This window comes from Erpetoichthys calabaricus, chromosome 6 (assembly GCF_900747795.2).
Source record: "Erpetoichthys calabaricus chromosome 6, fErpCal1.3, whole genome shotgun sequence".
Taxonomy (NCBI): Eukaryota; Metazoa; Chordata; class Cladistia; order Polypteriformes; family Polypteridae; genus Erpetoichthys; species Erpetoichthys calabaricus.
The window spans coordinates 56442854-56462736 of NC_041399.2; the positions used below are offsets into that span (position 1 = coordinate 56442854).

Genomic DNA, 19883 nt, shown 5'->3' on the forward strand with positions numbered 1-19883 from the left:
CCTGTTCACTTTTACATTGTCAGCACAATCACCTTCATCTATATTTTTCTATTTAATTTGCCATAAAGTGTCAGCCACAAATTTTCTCCAGATCATGGTAGTATAGTCAACCAAAACAAAACAACACACACCAAAACATTATTAGAATACATGTACACTGTTTGTGTGGGTATTTGCACAGACTGAAAGCCACTGTATGTTCATGGGCATCTAAAAAGTACAGCTAGGAGCTTCACAACCTCAACAGGCGCTCACATGTCAAGTGACAGGAATTGACAACTACAGCTGCATGTCTGCCTACTCGTGGGGCACTGAAGTCAACCGTTTGCATGGCTGATCCATTACACATTACCACCAATAAATACTTTGTGCTGGGTGGGCAAAGAGATATTGAAAAGAGTCCGTATTATAGTGCTAGTGTACATTAAAAAAGCTTCTTTATGTCATCAGCAGTTTGAGATTGAGAAGTTGGTATTATCGATAACGCTGAAGTTTATCCGCAAAGGAAAAGCACGTTGAAAACATATGATGTTATATTAATGGACATCTAGAATCAGGCTTCACATAGCCTCTCTGGATTTGTCACAAGCACTTATGTGTCTGTGCTGATTGTGGCAGCGATTTGGTCTGCATTTTCTTTAACAATAAAAGTACAAATCCCAAAGAGAAGTGCTATTTTGGATGGCATGTGTGGACTCCTTGATCAGGCCTGCTGATGCCTCGACTTGTCTTTTATTTTTGTCTGTCAGATCAGAAGAGCATTTTCAGAATTAAATCCCATAGGCAATGAACCAGTGGACATAAATAATAAACATTTAAGCAGCAATGAAAGAAGCATTTATTGGTAGCTACGTTCACACTTTGCCACCTTAAACAGTGTTTCTTACACATGAAAGGCTGCCAATGTTCATAAATATTTACTTTTTATCTTAAAGTAGCTTTCAGGACTCAAATATATTCCATGCTTTTTTTCCTAACATCACCAACCGGGGGGCTTGTCCATCTCTCCTACTTTGTAATTTGCTCTCACTTTTCTAATATTTGGGCCCCTCGCAGCCTGCTGCCTGCACAGGAAATAAAAAGCAAAAAGGAGCTAAAAATGGCTGCGGCCCCAGAATTGAGTGCCGGAGTCGCCTCATCTGCTTCAACCACTTCTGAAGAAACTCCTACATTTTTGTACACACTTCAAAGATGGCCAAACAAAATATTAAGTGACACTTTCAAAGTTGTACAGCATTAACAATTTCATGTTGTATAAGAGGTTGGAACAACATTGTGCAAACTTTTACAAATACTGGAAAGTTTATGGATGTGCAAAATAAATAACAGACAGCTTGCAGCTACAGTAGACTTCCCTTTTGAAACACACTGGACACTTGGACATTACATACAATAAATAACAAAAAACAAAATTATAGCATCTCTGAATGAAAAATTAACTTAAAAATATACATATAAAAAATGTTCAGCTTTAGCGAAGATTCGAAGTAAATATTTGCTTTAAAAGCCTCACCATCTAAATCTTCTGTTTTGTTTTGTTTTTTTTCCTTTTTTAAAGTATTTTATAATTTAGTTCCAAGGTCTGTAGCCGTCCTGTTGAGGGACTGTGAGACCAGAGTTTGTTCTGAACGAATAATCATCGTCTTTTAAAGATACATCTTGCTTGTTGGAGCTGCTTTCATGAATGCTGTAAAGAAGACTTTCATCCAAACTGTCTGAAGTTACGGGGGCATCACGGATGTCACACATAGGGCCTGCATCTGCTCGACCTGCTAGGTCACAAAAAAAGAGGAGTCAATAGCCGTCGATGGAAAAAACCCTGAAGGGGAAACTGTCCAGCTGTCATATGATTTGATGACACGTCAAAGACGTAAGAAAAACACTGTAGGTTCAGAAATTAAATGTTCACCCAGTCTCTTTGAAATAACTGCTGCAAAGCTTTGAATACATCATTTCTATGCTAATTTCACAACACTCACCCGCTTTTATCACTCATGTCACTCATCAAAAACTGGGGTACTGAAAGGTTAAAGTAGTTGCTCAGGTTCACACAATGAGTCAGAGTTGGGTGCGCTAGTGGCACTTGAGGGTCAGTGAGCAGAGCATTAGCCACTACATCACACGTGTGAGATGTGAAAGGCACCATATAATAGATAGATAGATAGATAGATAGATAGATAGATAGATAGATAGATAGATAGATAGATAGATAGATAGATAGATAGATAGATAGATAGATAGATAGATAGATAGATAGATAGAATGGGAAACGCACTATATAATAGACAGATAGATATGAAAGCCACTATATAATAAATAGACAGACAGAGAGACGGATATTAAACCCTGCACATAAATGGGAAGGCCCTTGTTTAAAGTCAGCAGCAACCACTGAAGTTTGTCCTTTAGAACACAAAAAACAATGCCAACTATTCACACTTATTCTACTTATTTCCAATGCCCTTGCTCAGGAAATGGCAGATTTGGAAAATCAATGAATATATGGTGTTTATTTACACGTAAATGGCACAAACATACTCATATTATCTGTCAATATTTAAACCCATTCAACTCAATTCGGGGTCAAAACCTATCTTGACAGCACCAGGCCAAGGAAGGACCAAACCCCAGACAATCACACCAGTCCATCACAGGCATACTTGCTAACACCCAAAGGTGCCAACATTCATGAACACTACACCAATTCAGAGTCACCACTTAACCTCACCTGTACAACTTTAGGATAGGAAAAGGAAAAAAGGAGGACCCGGAGGATTACCCATCCATCCAGGAAATCATGCAGGGTTCTGGCTGTAATACAAATCTGGAGCAGAAAGTCCACAGTGCTAATCATTACACCACCATGTCATTATGCTGTATTGCTGTATATATTACATTTCAAACATACATATAAGTAAATACAGTAATCCCTCGCTATATCGCGCTTCAACTTCCGCAGCTTCACTCTATCGCGGATTTTATATGTAAGCATATTTAAATATATATCGCAGATTTTTCGCTGGTTCGTGGGTTTCAGTGGACCATGGGTCTTTTAATTTCTGGTACATGTTTCCTCAGTTGGTTTGCCCAGTTGATTTCATACAAGGGACGCTATTGGCAGATGGCTGAGAACCCAACCCAATCAGAGCGTGTATTACGTATTAAATAAAACTCCTCAAATATATTGTGAGCATGGGGGCTGTTCACACCCCTAGAGGATACGGCCGCTCCTCAAAAAATGCTGAAAGACTACCTTCACATTGCTGCCATCCTTGCTGGGCTTACATATGGCTGCTTTGTCAAGCGATATGCTTCCCGCACAGTGCTTTGCACACTTAAAAGATCAAACAGCATGTATTGATTTTTGATTGTTTGCTTTCTCTCTCTCTCTCTCTCTTGATCTGACATTCTCTGCTCCCGACTGAGGTGGTGTCAGCAGGGGGGCTGTTCGCACCCCTAGACGATACGGACGCTCGTCTAAAAATGCTGAAAGATTACCTTCACATTGCTCCCTTCTGTGCAGCTGCTTTGTCAAGCGACATGCTTCCCGCACTGTGTTTCGCATACTTAAAGGTTTGAACGGCACGTATTGGTTTTTGATGGTTTCTTTTTTCTCTCTCTCTCTGACATTCTCTGCTCCTGACGCGCACTCCTTTGAAGAGGAAGATATGTTTGCATTCTTTTAATTGTGAGACGAAACTGTCATCTCTGTCTTGTCATGGAGCACGTTTAAACTTTTGAAAAGAGACAAATGTTTGTTTACAGTGTTTGAACAAAGTTCCTGTCTCTCTACACACAACCTCCTGTGTTTCTGTGCAAATCTGTGACCCAAGCATGACAATATAAAAATAACCATATAAACATATGGTTTCTACTTCACGGATTTTCACCTTTCGTGGGGGGGTTCTGGAACGCAACCCCCGCGATCAAGGAGGGATTACTGTATTACATATATACACTCCAATCACGCTTTTCTTATTATGATTCTGTACATTGGCATAGATTTGTATGCTTGTTTAAACCTTTTTTATTAATGGTTACTTCCCAATATGGGTTTTTTGAGGAGCTGAAATCTGATGTTTGCATTTTATTTATTTTTTTTAAATTGTTATCAGTTATTATTAAAAATGATTTTATACTGTTTTCACTACCATTTTTTGTGGCCGGTTGCTATGGTATGCAGTCCTGGATGTTACTTCTACAAGAACCAGTGAGTCCCTGCTTGTGCATGTGTCAGTGGTGCTATTAAGTTTCTGACTTTTGCTCTGATCTCTTTTACTACAATACTGTACTTGGGTTTAGATTTGGGTCTTGACCTTCCATAGGACTGATCTTTGGCTTCACATTTCTTCCCCTTTAAGTTTCTTCTCTTGCTCATCCCTTTAAATGTTGTAGCCCTTCCTACACAAGGCTAACTAATCTTATCATGTCATATTATACACAAGCACGTAATTCTTATACTGTTATCAAAATTTTCATATAGTCCTATAATTAGGTTCACTAATCATAGTTAAAGATACTAAGATTTGCATTGGTTGTGACGAGGATGGACAGGATTAGAAATGAGGACATTAGAGGGTCGGCTCAAGTTGGATGGTTGGGAGACAAAATCAGAGAGTCACAAGATTGCGTTGGTTTGGACATGTGCAGAGGAGAGATGCTGGGTATATTGGGAGAAGGATGCTAAGGATAGAGCTGCCAGGCAAGAGGAAGGCCTAAGAGAAGATTTATGGATGTGGTGAGAGAGGACATGCAAGTGATGGGTGTGACAGACCAAGATGCAGAGGACAGAAAGGTATGGAAGAAGATGATCCGCTGTGGCGACCCCTAACGGGAGCAGCCGAAAGAAGAAGAATCATGGTGCATGTTAATTAGCACATCCAAGTAAAACCTTCCCTGTATTCTGTACTTGTGACCATAATGACCCCATAATGTTACATCAGACTCATTTAAATAATTATTGAATTATTTATTCATATACATCTGACAGTAGCTCTATAGTTTTCACCCCTTTTCAATTTTCAGATGCACACATAAACACTACCCTTCTTATTTACAGTGTATGTATTTTATACAATTATACTTTCACTAGTGGAACATGCAGATCTACAGTCCTAAGTATAAAATGCTAAGATATAAACAATGGAAAACTCTCTGTGTATTGTTTACAAACGTAGGAACTTACACTAGATCACATGAGTTGATCATAAATTCTGAACATGTATGTAGTATGCCTTACTGGATTATCAGTAGATGGGCTTGCGAGGATGGGTTTTACTTACAATAAACTTTTCTGCCCACCAGGTTGCTGCAACCGATTTTTTTTTTTTGGAATTTCCAAAGCATACCTGGTCATAAGATTTCAATTTAGACCAAGGTCAGGGTTCAGGCCCCAGTAGTTAGCAAGTGATCTTGTGACAGACATGTGACAGAAGCGAAGACCTCAGCATTTTATATAAGTAAATTATATGAAGTCCCATTCCAGACATCCCTGCTCCATTCCTTTGGTTATATGTACAGATCTGTAATATTTCTTATTAATTCCAGTTTTTTTCAAATTCCATCAAACCTCCCTTGAAAATTTTCTGCCTGAATGGACAGAGAGCTACAGGCGTATTTTCATGGACGCTGAGCCGTGCCAGTCGAGGTGGTTCTGCCAACCCCTCAGCTAACACACCATTGAAAACCAACAGGGCTTCACCATCCAGCAGGGCCGCTCTGGGATGTTGCCTACTGTACAGCTCTGTTTAATTCATTAAGGTGATGTATTTTGAACTGACGGAAGTAAACATTTATTCTCCATCCCAACATTGCCCATATGACCACTCGTCCTGATGTTAAAACTTGGAGATGCTTTTCTATTTTGCTGTTTTTTGTTCCGATCCCAACTCATATTTCCAATCTCTTAATCCACAAATGCTTTGTCCATCCAGTCACTCAAACTTAGATATTCAAGATCAATTTCCTCAGATCAATTTTGAGGCAAACTCTGGTGGGCCACAAAGGAAAGACAGCCCTTCACATCTCACATGGGGCTTTACAAAGTTGACTGGGACCCTGTGTGTTTTCCCCATCAAAGAGACTCCCACACTGTGGAGTGACGTGAACGGGTGTCACCTGTGGACCACAGAGATGGGCAGAAGCTTCTCACCTGTGTGCAGTCGGCTGTGGTACTGGAGCTCCTGTGGCTCACTGAAGGTCCTCCCGCACACTTCACACACACACGGTTTGTCTTTGCAGTGGGTGCGCCGAACATGACTGTCATGGGCTGCATGTGATGCAAAGGCCTTCCCACAGTGCTTGCATTTGAAAGGTTTTTCTCCCGAATGCTGCCGGATGTGAGTCCGTAAGATGCTTGACGCAGTGAAGGCCTGCACAGCAAGAAAGGAACAACAGTTAATTCAACACAAAGATGCCAAACAGCAATAAACACATACTGTAGACAAATAAGGAGGGCTCATTGAAGGTGGCCATTTTGAAATATCGTTGAACCTGTTGCAGTACGAATCATTCAACTAAAATTCACACCACCTGCACCTGTCCACCTACTTTCCAGCCACACTCAAATAAATTTTAGGGTCACAGAGAATTGAGGCCTACCCTACGGCGCAAGGTACAAAGTGGGAGTCCACCCTGGATGCTTTTTGTTTATTTGCAAAAAGTCTCCAAAGGATGAGTCTGTTAACAAGAATGAAGACCTTAAGAATGAGAGAACTGTGACTTGGGTGTAAAAAAAGAGAAGTCTGGCATCTTGGTTGGCACCACATACAGTATGTGTGTTGATGGCATTTATTTTTAACACCTGAGGTAAATGAAGGACTGCTGCACGTCCGCATTTTAATAATCAAAAGATGAGCAACATACTGTAGGTCAGAGGGGAAAAAAAGCAGGATTGTGCAATTTCACATTGAGCCCATCTTTAAGTAGTAACCCACAAAACAACTTCCTTCACTACCTGAGGAAAGAAGACACAAAGGGCCTGGGCCAAGGAGAGAACCTCCAAAATGCTCTACCACTGGGTACGGGAAGGAGGCACCAGTGTGACAGAAGACACTGGGCTGCACGTCTTACTGACCTGTAATGTAATCAAGCAAACGACTGACAGTTTGAGGAGAAGAGGCCATTCAGCTCTGACCATGAGATTGTCTTATCACAATGGGGACATGCTGAGCTGGACTGTTTGCATGTTGTTTTAATTCTTTTAATAAACTTCCATTAGTCATAAATTAAACAAAGGCGGTTGATGGATGGATTACATAATGTTGCAGGGTAGGGCTGACAAAGGTAGAGTGATTAATTTCAAATTTATGCTTTATGTTTCTGTAATTGCCTTTAGCTCTTGCTATCTAGATGAGTCCATTAACAACGGCTGAGAAGGACGATGTTTATGATGGCTGATTTTGATTTAAAAGTCTTATTAATTATTAATATTTGTAAACTTAATGTAGACAAATTTAAATATCATAGAAATAAAGCATCTTTGGCAGATGTTAAAAAATATTTTATATCAGCAAAGTGTGCACCAAACTACAGTCCATGAATTTGCAGCTGGATTCATGTCCAAGAATGACACCAAATCTAAAGTACTAACTACCACAATTAAAAAATGGGTGGCATAAGACTGCAGACCACTAAACAGAGGTACAGATACAGGCTGAGAGACGGCACTCAGACAGCGAGCTTGGACAGTTCTCACATGTTACCTTCACATAGCAAGGACTCCTATGATACTGCACAGTTTGAGCAGCTGAGGAGCTGTAAGGCAGAGACATTCACTGGAGACTACTGGACAGCACGGAGCAAACAAGTTAAACATGCGATTAAACAAGGTGACGTGAAAAGAAGTTGCATGACTGCATTTACATTTACTTTTATCTGATCAGAAGATGTTTTATCCAAATGAGGTTGACATAACTGAATTAACACCAGTCTGGGGACTGCTGGGGAACAAGTGTTACAGAACAAGGCTGCAAAATCAATCACCACAAGTGAAGAGCGAAACAAAATACAAATGAGTTACAAAACCTAACAGCTGACATGAGAGCAGAGGTGGTTCTGCTATCACCTCAAATGTGTGAGTTTTACATCGACATTGTCGACTCAGAAGATGCCCAGCAGTGTTGTCCAACGGGGTTCATTATAAGTCTGTCAAGTAGAGGACCTCCGCTTTCCTGTGGCTGGGCATCCTGCTGGTAGACGTGACAAGGAACAAGAAAGGAGTGCATGTATGTCTGATGTAGACATGGAATGCACTGTGTACAAAAGTCACAAGTGGTGTGCACCACTACTGAAAGACCCTCTTCTGTTGGCATTTGCTGAGTTGTAGAGGAAGAGGAGGAGGTTGGGAGAATGTGCTGATGCTGATTAGAGTATGTTGCTGCACCCACCACACTACAAACCATCTGGATTGGGATTGGGACCCGAGTGCAGTCATGCAACAGGTAACTCCTCAGCACCACAGCGAAACAGTGTGAGTAATGGGGTGTGAAAGAAAAATTAAAGAGCTCTCCACAACAGCCCAATTCTGCTTGGAGAATGGCGTCTATATTTACTGAATTCTGATACCTGAATTCACTCTCAGTCAGGGATGTTTGGTCTCATTTTTAGTCTTTAAACAGCTTTTGGTTAACTAAAACCAAACTGTACACTAACAACTACTTAACTAATAACAGTTATTAGGAATCTTCCTATTTTTTATGCTAATCATTTTCAGCAAAAGACTGAATTAACGTTTGCTCTGAGAGTGTTGGTGTCCAGTGTAGGCCACCAACGTGAGTCAACCTGATATACAAGTAAATTTCAGGACTCATCCTCTTTCACAAAATAACCAGGGTGAGTGGAGGAAGTGACACAATGTAAACTTGACACCATGACACGACATCATGGACACCGACTTAAAGCTTTTGTAGTGAATTTCAGGCTCTCCACACTCACCTTATTGCAGTAGACGCATTTGTAGGGCCGCTCGCCAGAGTGGACGCGCATGTGCTTGTTCAGACTGGACGACTGGGAGAAACTTTTTCCACACACGTTGCACTGTGAAATAAATAAATCAATACATAAATAAATACAGTACTGAGGACAAGACAAGACAAGACATGATAACATAAGGTAAGATGAGACAAGACAAGACAAAGTCACTGAATGCCATCCAGTTCAGTGTTTTCTGAAAACTTATTATTACACAAGGCATGAAGCACTGGTAAGGAGCTGGACTTTAAAGTGCAGTCTCCTACACCCTGGACCCTCTCAACTTATCTGTGCTCCCAAAGTAAACCCATGAAAGTGTGTGGACACAACTGCAGTGAATACTGATGTTAGAGGTTGTTGTGGATAAAGGAGTCAGCCAAAGCTACAATAATTATTTTTTAAAACTGCTAATCATCAAGGCCAGATTAAGACCCCCATAGGCCCCCTCACCTCACCAACCCACCAATCAAAACTTTTGATCAGGTCAACTTCTCCTTCCATTTTTTTGTTCCTTTGTGTTTTATGAATAAATGTAACAAACAAACATGACGGAATATCAACTTTCATCTGAGACAGCAGTTAACAAATGTCATTGGAACATTTTTAAAGACTTCAGTCAAAACGTTGCTGTGTTAGACGGCATGACGAGTTCGCACATTTGTACTTGACAAAAGAAAAGGCCGTATAGAGATTCTTTCACTCGGGTTGGGTGTTGTTTGGCCTCGCTGTCTGCCACCTTGCTGTTCTGGCTAGCTCGGGTTTATTAGCCTTATCAGTAGCCTACTTACGGGTTGTTCAGATTAGATTTTTTAAAGATGTAAAGTTCAGGTATCATGACGTCTTTTGCTTCTGTCTCGTTATTTCTCCTTTCGCTGCACCACTGGGGTCTCGCTTAGAATGACAATCCATTTCGTCTTTTTCTCATGTGTGACACAGCCAGGCGAGCTCATAAATGTGACCGAGGAGACACCCGCTCTGATCGTCTGCTTTTTCTTTTAATCGCCTTTTATTTGGGTCTGATTTGGTTTAAACGAGTGATGACCGTCGTTGGTTACGGATAGGTGCAGGATTTCTGATTGCCGCGGGCGCCTCTACTGTCGCCTCTACTTTTTTCCCTCTTATGCCTTTGCGCACAGGACCCCCTGGTGCCCACCCAAGTCACCCTGATGGTAAATTCCGCCATGCTAATCGAGTAACAAGGTAGAAGCCTGCGCGTAACAAATGTTTTCATATTTTCGCCACTTCAAATCCATGCAACAGGCGAAATACATGAAGGGTCCAATCTGTGAACTGCGACAATATTCAGCACCGAGGTGTTCAATGCTGTGCGAATTGAAAAGCCCGATGGTCGGCCGGACAGCGAAGTCACCATACCGAGAGACGCAGAAGACAAGCACGGAGGATTTTTTTTATCAAATTTTTCTTACCTGTCGCAAGAATTTTCCAGACCAATCGTAGCTGGGGTCAAAGTCTACAAAAATCTGACGAATTTAACAACTGAAGGATTTGTCGAAGAGAGTGCAGACGGATTTAAGAGTGCGACTGCTGTGATTGAAGAGACTCTTGCTAGGGCAGAAAGTTCAATCAAATAATAAAATAAGAAAATAGTTCTCCCGGCTAAAAACAAAACTATTGATAATCGCATTCACCCTTCTGGGTGTTTTCTTTTCATTTAAAATCTATAGATTACTGAAAGCTTTTAAATAAAATATATAAGAACTGAACGTGATGGTTGTGTTCTAATAAATGAGAATTTATATTCATAGTTATACATAATTAGAACTCGTAACGCTTAATTGAACAAAATCACGCGAGCGTGCAATAAATTTCCAATAAAAATCCACTTCATGAACACACTAAAATTTGCTAATTACAACGTATGTAATAGGTGAGTTGGGGTCATCTTAAAAACATAAAAACACCAAAAGTACGCCCCCTTACGGCCAGTCATTACTGTAGGCAGCTTATTTTAACAATCGCAGTTTTTTTTAATACTTTAATATGGTGTAAACTCGTATCAAAGTTCACAACTTCGGGATCCTTCTTCTGAAGCACCACGTGTAACGGAGTTTGGCGAGCAGGACTCGGCCCTGGGCTGACTGACACCGCGAGATGGCTCCGGCTGCAGACCTCCACTGGGGACCCCGCACGTCGACCCGTTGAGGCCGGCCGGCTGGCTTACCTTGTGTGGCCGGTGCTTCTCGTGGACGTGCAGAATGTGGATGCGCAGCCGGTCGCGCTTCTCGAAGGAGCGCGTGCACAGGTGGCAGGGGAACTTTCGGTCTCCTTGGTCGACGCAGCGCGTGTACTTGAGGTGCTTGTCCCGGTAGTACTTGTACGCAAACACCTTACCACAGCGTTCACACTTAAACCCTTCTCCAGATTCTAGAGGAAGGAAGAAAAAGAAGAAAGACATGAGAATACGGAAACAAATTAGCACTGCGCTTCCCAAAGCAGAACAGTGACAGTTTATTTATGTTTTTCAAAAATAAAATAATTGTATAGGTCAGATTGCATAATTTACATCCTCTACGTTAAAACTGTACGTTTTATTCCTGGGATCGCGATTTCTGTTAGCCTCGACACTCTTAAAAATAACGGAACCTTAGTGGGCTGTGTGCTTCCACGTTTTACTGTTCTTTTTATTCTTGGAAGGGTTCTCCGGGAACGGAACCGGTTTATTGTACTGTACTCTAAAATATTCCTACTACAGTATGTGGACAAAACAAATCCTTAATGTATAGTAGGCTACATAGGCACAGTACTAACAGAAGAGGAAGACTTAACTTAGACCATGTTATTGTATGCAGCAGATTCTTTTTAAAATCAGGAAACCATTTTGTATTTAGGAAATTTGCTATCGTCTATTTAAGGCTATATATGGAGACTGTAAGGGTTCTAAATTAACATTCTACTTGTATTGCGCTTATTAGAACCAGAAGTGGTGTACATTAGCAGATATCGCTCGGAGTAACTTTTTTTTTTTGCACCTTTGATTTTTTTTACGTGTTTAAGATCGACTAGAACTATCGGCCCAATATTCAGCTCCAGCCCGAAAGCCTACTTTTTTCAAAATTTTGTTTTTAAAATCCATACATTAATTTTCCGAAAATTCTTCTTTTTGTTACGGAGTTGGGACCGACCCCTATAGCATGCATCGTAGGCTAATAATGGCACCATACCCGAACGGGATGCCAGTCCACCGAAGAGCATATTCGGCAGACACTGTGGCGTAGTGGCTAAGGCTTTGGACTGCAAACCCTGTGGTGTGGGTTCAAGTACCGGTTATGACACTGTGTGACCCTGAGTAAGGCACTCCATCTGCCTGGAAAAACGTAAAGAATTATCTCTCAAATGTTGACGGCCGCCTTAGATAAAGGCGTCAGCCCAAATAATCAATAATAAACCGATCAAATTTAACGACTTCAACCGGTCACACGCACCTGGGATTACTCGGAAGAAACCCATCCGAAAGGCAGGTGCCCTGAAGCCCAGGCCATTGAGCTTGGCAGCAACACAGGCGAGCACTGCGCCACCAGCACTCACGAGGTACAATTGAATACAAGGTGCACGCGGCCCTCCTTTGGTACTTTGCCCTACTTATTTAGTTCTCTTTGTGGCTTTTGTTGTTCACAACTATCTGGTGGACTTGCGCTATATTGAGAGTTTCTCTATAAAACCTCTCGGGACTGTCACATTATAAAAGGATATATTAAAAATAGAGGTTCGTCACAAAACAAGAACATGATCATAATAAAGGAGCTAAAAGGGTACTACACCAAGAAGTGGGACTGTGTGAACGTGACATCATCTGTGCCTCGTGATATCAAATTATTAATTAGAAATCCTTCATATTAAAAACTTGCACTTTAGTAGTGCGACTTAACAAGTGCTGTGGTGGGTTGGCACCCTGCCCGGGATTGGTTCCTGCCTTGTGCCCTGTGTTGGCTGGGATTGGCTCCAGCAGACCCCCGTGACCCTGTGTTCGGATTCAGCGGGTTGGAAAATGGATGGATGGATGGACTTAACAAGTGCAATACTTTAAAATTAGAAAAAAAGTCCATAAATTCCCCAGGTAATTCGGGCCACACAAAAAGAAAAAAAGAAAAATACTCGGATGTTGCTGCCTGTGATCACACGCCTCAAATCGAAGTGACACTTAAATGTCGGACCGCGGAATGACATCTTCATATTGCAATGACATTTTTACACCCGTCTCTTACAATCCCGCAAAAAAGTACAGTTATATAAAACTTTCCAAGTGAAGTATATAACCTTCAGGCCGGCTGTGTGAGCTCTTGCCGTCGGCCACGTCCTTTAACGTGAGGGGGATTCCCAGAAACTGCAGGTAACAGTCGCCGTACCAGACCAGCAGCTCCTGCTTCGGCCCGATCTCTTTGCACGTCTCGTAGTAGATGTGGCCTTGGCTTTGCACCGCCGTCAGGTTCTGCTCTTCGGGGAAGCGGGCACACTTCACTATGGACATCCAGCTGCCGCTCGCCCCCCTGCCATCGATGAAGTGGCTCAGGCGGCCGTTTTCGAAAATCTGGAAGAAGTCGACGCACACAAGAGAAGAGTGAATCTCGTGGAAAACTCGTCCAAAAACGACACTGACCGTTAGGTTAAGAATTCAAGCCACAAAACGTGCGGCTCACTTCCAGACAAAAGTCTCACAACAAAAGCATTGCATTAATCTATGTTTGTTAATATACTGTTGTGTGCATAATACAGTATTAAAATTGGAATAGCTTAAATATAAGAAATAATTGGAACAGTACAGGTATGTTCTTCAGTTTAGAGAGCAAATAATTATTTAATTGGGGAATTCTATAAACAATTGTCAGGCAAACTGCGAAACATTTCAATAGCTTTTATTTCCCAATCTGTAACTGTACAGCAAGTAGCAAGTATATAGAAAAAAACCTGGTAATTATCCTGCGTATTTACTCCAGCTTTGCTTCCTAAAATAATATTTTTGGTCACATAATAATGAATAATCATGAATAAATAATAATAACATAACACTGCACATAGACTGAATAAGTGAATTGAAGGCAGCACCTTCAATAAACAATGAGCCATATAAAAATGTTAAAAACTGTATCTTAAAATTTCCCATTTGTCGGTCGCTTTGTTATGGTAGAATTATAAACTCAAATAAAGGAACAGAACAGGGTGGGGGGGTTAAGTGAACCCATTTCGGCAACGCTCCACCAATAATAATAATAATAATAATTCCGATGGCCCTTATTTTCATTCCAACCAAATTCGTGCGAGAGGCCCGTTAAATTGTGTATATCCGCTCTCTGTGTACAACTGAGAAAATCGTCGATTGGTGTTTCTGTATGAAATGTACAACGTTGCCTTATTTGTGCACAATTCTTAGGTTGTGCTTTATTACCATGCATTTATCCATGTAACGTTCACACCCCACCTCTCTTTTCTCGAGGTTATAAATTGTAGCCGTGTTGGTAAAGTAATTTCATGCCACTTGCCTTCACCGTGCATGCTAAAATATGATAAAATATTTGTAAGATTAAGTTACGTCTTGAACACTCACAGCTGCAAAAGCAATAAATACGTTGGCGAATTTATCAGAGAAATAAAATGCAAACAGTCAGAGAATATTTGAGGTTACAGTATATGAGGCACCAAAACATTAAAAGCTCTACGCTCTGTGAACAGGAACAATGGGCTCCGAATTACGAAATCGGTTGGCAGCAGCAGACGGAGATCTAGTATTTTAAAACTTTCACACAATAGGGGTCGTCATTGTTTTGGAAGGGCCCATAAAGCTCCCCGTAAAGCCCCCAAATGCAGTGCCCGTTTCCCCCCCTTCAGTACTGCGTACCTCCCACATCAGCGTGTTGTCGTCGTATGTTTTGATTTCGCTGGTGTTGACCACCTTGCCCTGAAAGGGCCCGTAGCGCACACCTTTTGCGATAACCCCGTTAATGGAGAAAATGCCGTATTGGACCACCCCTCCATACACGGTCTGTAGCACCGACAATCCTGTAGAGAAAAAGAAAAATACAAAAGAAAAAAGTTAACACTGAGCAAATAGGACATCAAAAGCGGGCCACAGTAACGGTAAGTAACGAGAGAGCAGCTACCTTCAGGCAGATCAAGCGCGTCGCCATCCACATGGAGCTGCGTGTCGGCAACTGCGAAAGAAATTGGAATCAGTTATTCGAGCCTTTGAAGTAGCCTTTCGTGTAATGATGTGCATTAATAAAAGATAACGCGGAAATCACGGGGGTGACCCACTGGAAACACGCCGTTTGCGCAGCTTCAGACTGTTGCTTTTTAAGTCATTTCAATATGACAGGTGCGAGACGTAACACTGTGATTATTATGAATATAAATGTCATGTACACTGTATAGTCACCCCCCGCCCTTGCTCACCTGTCCCGTCCACAATTCTCAGGCCCGAAATGGCGTGTCCGAAGGGCTGCTCGTCGCTCGCCTTGGTGTAGCCGTACAGGACGACGTGGAGGTCTTCTTCGCTGAAACTGTACTTGCTGCCTTTGCTGGACACTGGAGTCGCTTCTTGCAGAGAACTCGACTTCTCTTTGGCGTTAAAAGACGAAGCCACCGGTGAGAATTTGTCACTTTTCGGGCTCCTGGCCATTTCCTGCCGGGACGCCCAGAGTCGTTCGGTGGATGCTGGCAGCCTTCCATCTTCGAGTTTGGGGTGTATGTGTGGGGTCAGCTTGTCTAGCCCCTGGACGCCGGTCGGTAAAAGGCTGCACATCTGCTGGTGGAAGGCTGGGACGGGGTGCGGGTTAAGGAAAGACGGTGGGCCGTTGAAGCAGAGAGGCATGGCAGCGCTGGGGTCCGAGACAAGCCTCCCCAAAGACTTCAGCGGACTGAAGATGGCCGGAGGGTTTCTGAACACCTCCATGTACGGGGGGTCGGGCTTCCCTGCAGGGCAGTAGCCGTATAGTAATCTTTCCGGGCTGCTCTTCATGAGCTCTAAATGAGACGAAGTTTTTTCTTTCAAAGTGGAGCCCCTCGTTAGCGACAAGGACATGTCGAGTCCGAGCGATCCGAGTGGCAGACTTCGGCTCCTTGGGTCTAAAAATCAAACAGAGCAGCATAGGTGAGGCGGCATGGAGGAAACAATTGTTTTACAGTAAGCGAACTGTTAAATGATAAAACTATAAAATAATAAAGAAAACCTTTTAACACTTTTGCTTTTTGACATTAACGCTTTCACTTTACATTTACACGACATGCGCTCAATGTATATTTTTAGTTATTAATGTAATATTCATATTTAGAATATTACATGCAATTATTAAAATTACAACACTTACATAGAATTTCATTAGTTTAATATTTTATCATTACTGAGAGCTAGATTATAATACAAAGGAATGTAGACAACGATTAAATTAATCCAATTTGTTTTAAACGTGACATTACAAAAATTCGTTTAGTCGTAAAAACTGGAAAGGCGCAGGAGAACAAGGAGGAAACTTGAGCACGAAGTGCACTCTTAAAAATAAAGGTATTGGAGGGGTTCTTCGTTGTGATGCTATGGGAGAACCATTTCGGGTTCCCAAAAGACCCCTCCACATGAAGGTTCCAGAAAGAACTTTTATTTAGTTATATCCGGAACAGCTCTATACAACGAATAACCATGAATAAATGATAACGGATTTGTGAAATACCAGTGGCTTCTGATTTTAAAAGGACTCTTGACGTATGCATCCAGTAACACGGGCTAAATTCAGACTTTCTTAATCTGTTAGTATATAATGATACGTTGCCCACCATACATTAAAAATTGTTCTACATTTTAGGAAGTTTTTTTTCAAAGCAAAGAACCATTTACAGAATGTAATATTGTTTTGTTAACCAATAGTTATACAAGGAACCACACAACTCAGTAAAGAACAGTAAACTGCCATTATAGAACAAATATTTTTAAGAGTGCACGTAGGATTTCTATTTCGGAATTGCAAAAATATTGTATTTTAAACAAATCGCAAAATGGCTTATTGGACTCGGCTACTAATCATAACGATTCAATTTACCAGCTGAAATACCAATCGGAAATCTATAAAAGCAGATTACCCCAACATTCACAACAGCAGCAAAGTATGCGGCCTTACAGCCCTGGCATCACATCCCTTGTACCCTGGAGGTCCACTTCCAAATGGATTTTAAGACAAGGGGCTGCCCGACATTCTGTACATCAGATTGTACAACAGGCTCTGAAACACAACGGGGACATTGACGAAAAACGAATGTACACGATAGATATGACGTATTACCCTCAAGACTGTCATCCAGTCCGGGGTTGGATCCCACACTGTGTCTATTGCCTCAGCTGCTTGTAAAACGGAAAGAGAAAAAAGAGAGAACGTGAAAAGTTTCCATGGTAAACAAAAAGTCACATAAAATATTAGCACGTTTAATCGGAGAAGCAAATATAAAATGTTCAACTTTTAGGACGAATCAACCTGTGGCCAGCACCACGAACAGAACACGAGTGTTTTCAGCTTGGATCGAGTGGTTCAAGTTACGCTACTGTTGTTGATTAAATAGTTAAAAACACTAAAAAGGCGCCATGCGTTCAAATAGTCACCTTTTGACTTCTCTGCAAAGCCTGATACTAATGCCGATCGTTGAAAACTTTACGTGTTATGAGGATTAAAACAGACTTAACAAGTGTTAGATGTCGGGCTTTGACACGGCAGGATATTCCAATCTCTCAGCCTTTATTTTATCCGATTTTGCACCTCGCGTCTTTCCATTTTCTCCCCCAATTTTACTAGCGAATTAAGCGGTAAGTAGCCCTTTAGATCTCGATCATTTTTATTTTATCTCTTAAATCAATAACTAACAATATGCGAAACAATGCGGGGTCGTGACACCTAAATCAAAGAACAGCGGGTCAATGGGAAAGGTCAGCCATAATGAAGATCTCGAGCTGCTTCACAGAGCCTTGTGTAAACAGAGCGACTTGGACGACTTAAACAACTCGGCGGCCATCGATTTCCCAGCATCTCATCAGATTTACAAGCGGCTCGGGGAGCCTCTAGGAGTGCGCTCATCGCTCCGAAGCGGAGCCGACAGATCTGGCTGGACTTCAAACTTGTTCAAACTGCACTGCAGCACGCAGTCGGACAGTAACCCACCTTTGAAAACTGCTTTCCTGGTCCAAAGGGTCAGGCTTCTGATCTCGCCATTGATGTGCTTCCCAGGGCTTTGGGTAACTGAGAGCTGTCGGGACGGTGAGAATCCTTCAGGTGCGAGTGAACCGAGATGCGCCTTTACGACTCGCTGTCTGACTTCAGTGTTCAAATGAAAGCAGATGGTGCTAAAGCAGAAACGGGGATGAGCCACTGACCAGAGAAGAGGCATCTCCTCCCTCCGTAGGTCATTGGTCAGATGACAGCCCATCTCCTTGGGTGGTGGTGGGGGGGGGGGGCAGGTTGTACAGCACTTGAACACATCATTGCATGTAACCTGCTCTTCACTAATCCCCGCGCAGGACAGGCCGCCTTCCTCTCAAAGACCACCCAATGAATGTATATTGGCCCCTCCATTTCACAGTCCACACTCTCGGCCCCCGGCCATTCGGACTCCCCGCATGCTTTAATTTGATTTCTGGGAGACCGTCGATTGACAGCCTCATGGACATTAAAAACGAGGCGCTGATGTGTAGATTTTCGGGTTTATTCGTTTGTTGAATTTTGTTACTCCAATATGCATTTAAATTCAGTTTGTTTTTTGTATATCGCTTATCAATAATACAATTATTAATTACAAATTACTGAAAACAGACGTAGAGTACATAAAGACATAGATTTGTTAAAACACAGAGACCACAAAGCAGAAACTGATTAACATACATGGGATTCAGCAACATCTGTGCATGAATTAATTGTTAAGCTATGAACGGCCGACATTTCCACATTTCTCCCTGATTTTTCTCTGTTCATACAAATAAATCATCGCGTTTACCACCGCTTAACAGGAATGCAGCCACACTGCTGCTAACGCCACTTGCGCAGTGTGCACGGAAATCTGACCAACAGGTAGGCAGTGCTTTTTATAAATGCATCATTTTAGTTTTCAGTAATGCTTGATATTATGATATTATAGCTTAATAGTGCAATTCCTATAAAATAAAACAAAATCATTTTTTAAGAAAAAGGGAGAAACTGCTAATTGTTTTAAATGTCATTATGCTGATTAATAATTAATGGAGTCATCGATTCATTGCCACGATGTGATAGGCTTTACAGCTGAGGGCCGACTCAAGTGCCGTTGTCATCACAATCGACCGATCGTCTAATTGTTGTGTTTAAAGCGACGGACGGACGGACGGATGGCTTTGCTCGCTTTGTGCCTTCAATGACCGAGAAATCCGTTCGGGTGAGCCGTCCTTGAAATCTTCGACTTTGCCTTCACAAACGGCTTGTTAAATTAATAAAACACATATACGCACACAATATATTGAATAGAAAATACTATTTTTATTAATTTGATTTAATTTGTAGATAGTTTTGAATAATTCAACACCACCCATGTATCCTAAAGTTATATCCCGGCCTCCATTTTTTTCTAAGTTGGCGCCGATGGCATCCAAGGTAGTTTGGAGCTCCGTCTTTTGTCTTTTTGTGTTAAATTTGTTGTCACCATGCAAAGCCATACAACAAATACACACGAGAAGAGCTTCTGTATATCGGTCACAGTGTGCGACCTGATGTTATTCCAGATATTATAACTACATCCGTGGATCTTGCAACATTGTTGATCACAGGTGCTCGTGCAGCCAAACAGGTAGCCCGACGGCGGAGAACCAGAGGCACAGAAGCTGGCATCCGGGTTCGATTTTGGAAGCGAGGAAAACGGTCACCACTGACTGCATGGAATATATCTATCTAAAGCGCGCT

At 41.8% G+C, this 19883-nt stretch overlaps 1 protein-coding gene across 1 annotated transcript; it reads right to left on the reverse strand.

Moving 5' to 3' along the window:
• Positions 1-1267: 1267 nt before the first annotated feature.
• prdm14 (PR domain containing 14) lies at positions 1268-15981 on the reverse strand. The gene is made up of 8 exons (XM_028803231.2): positions 15376-15981; positions 15084-15134; positions 14822-14982; positions 13246-13516; positions 11153-11355; positions 8935-9036; positions 6152-6371; positions 1268-1769 (listed from the first exon to the last, which is right to left on the reverse strand). The coding sequence occupies exons 1-8, from the start codon at positions 15938-15940 to the stop codon at positions 1570-1572; spliced, it is 1773 nt and encodes a 590-aa protein (XP_028659064.2). The 5' UTR covers positions 15941-15981; the 3' UTR covers positions 1268-1569.
• Between the last annotated feature and the right edge of the window lie 3902 nt (positions 15982-19883).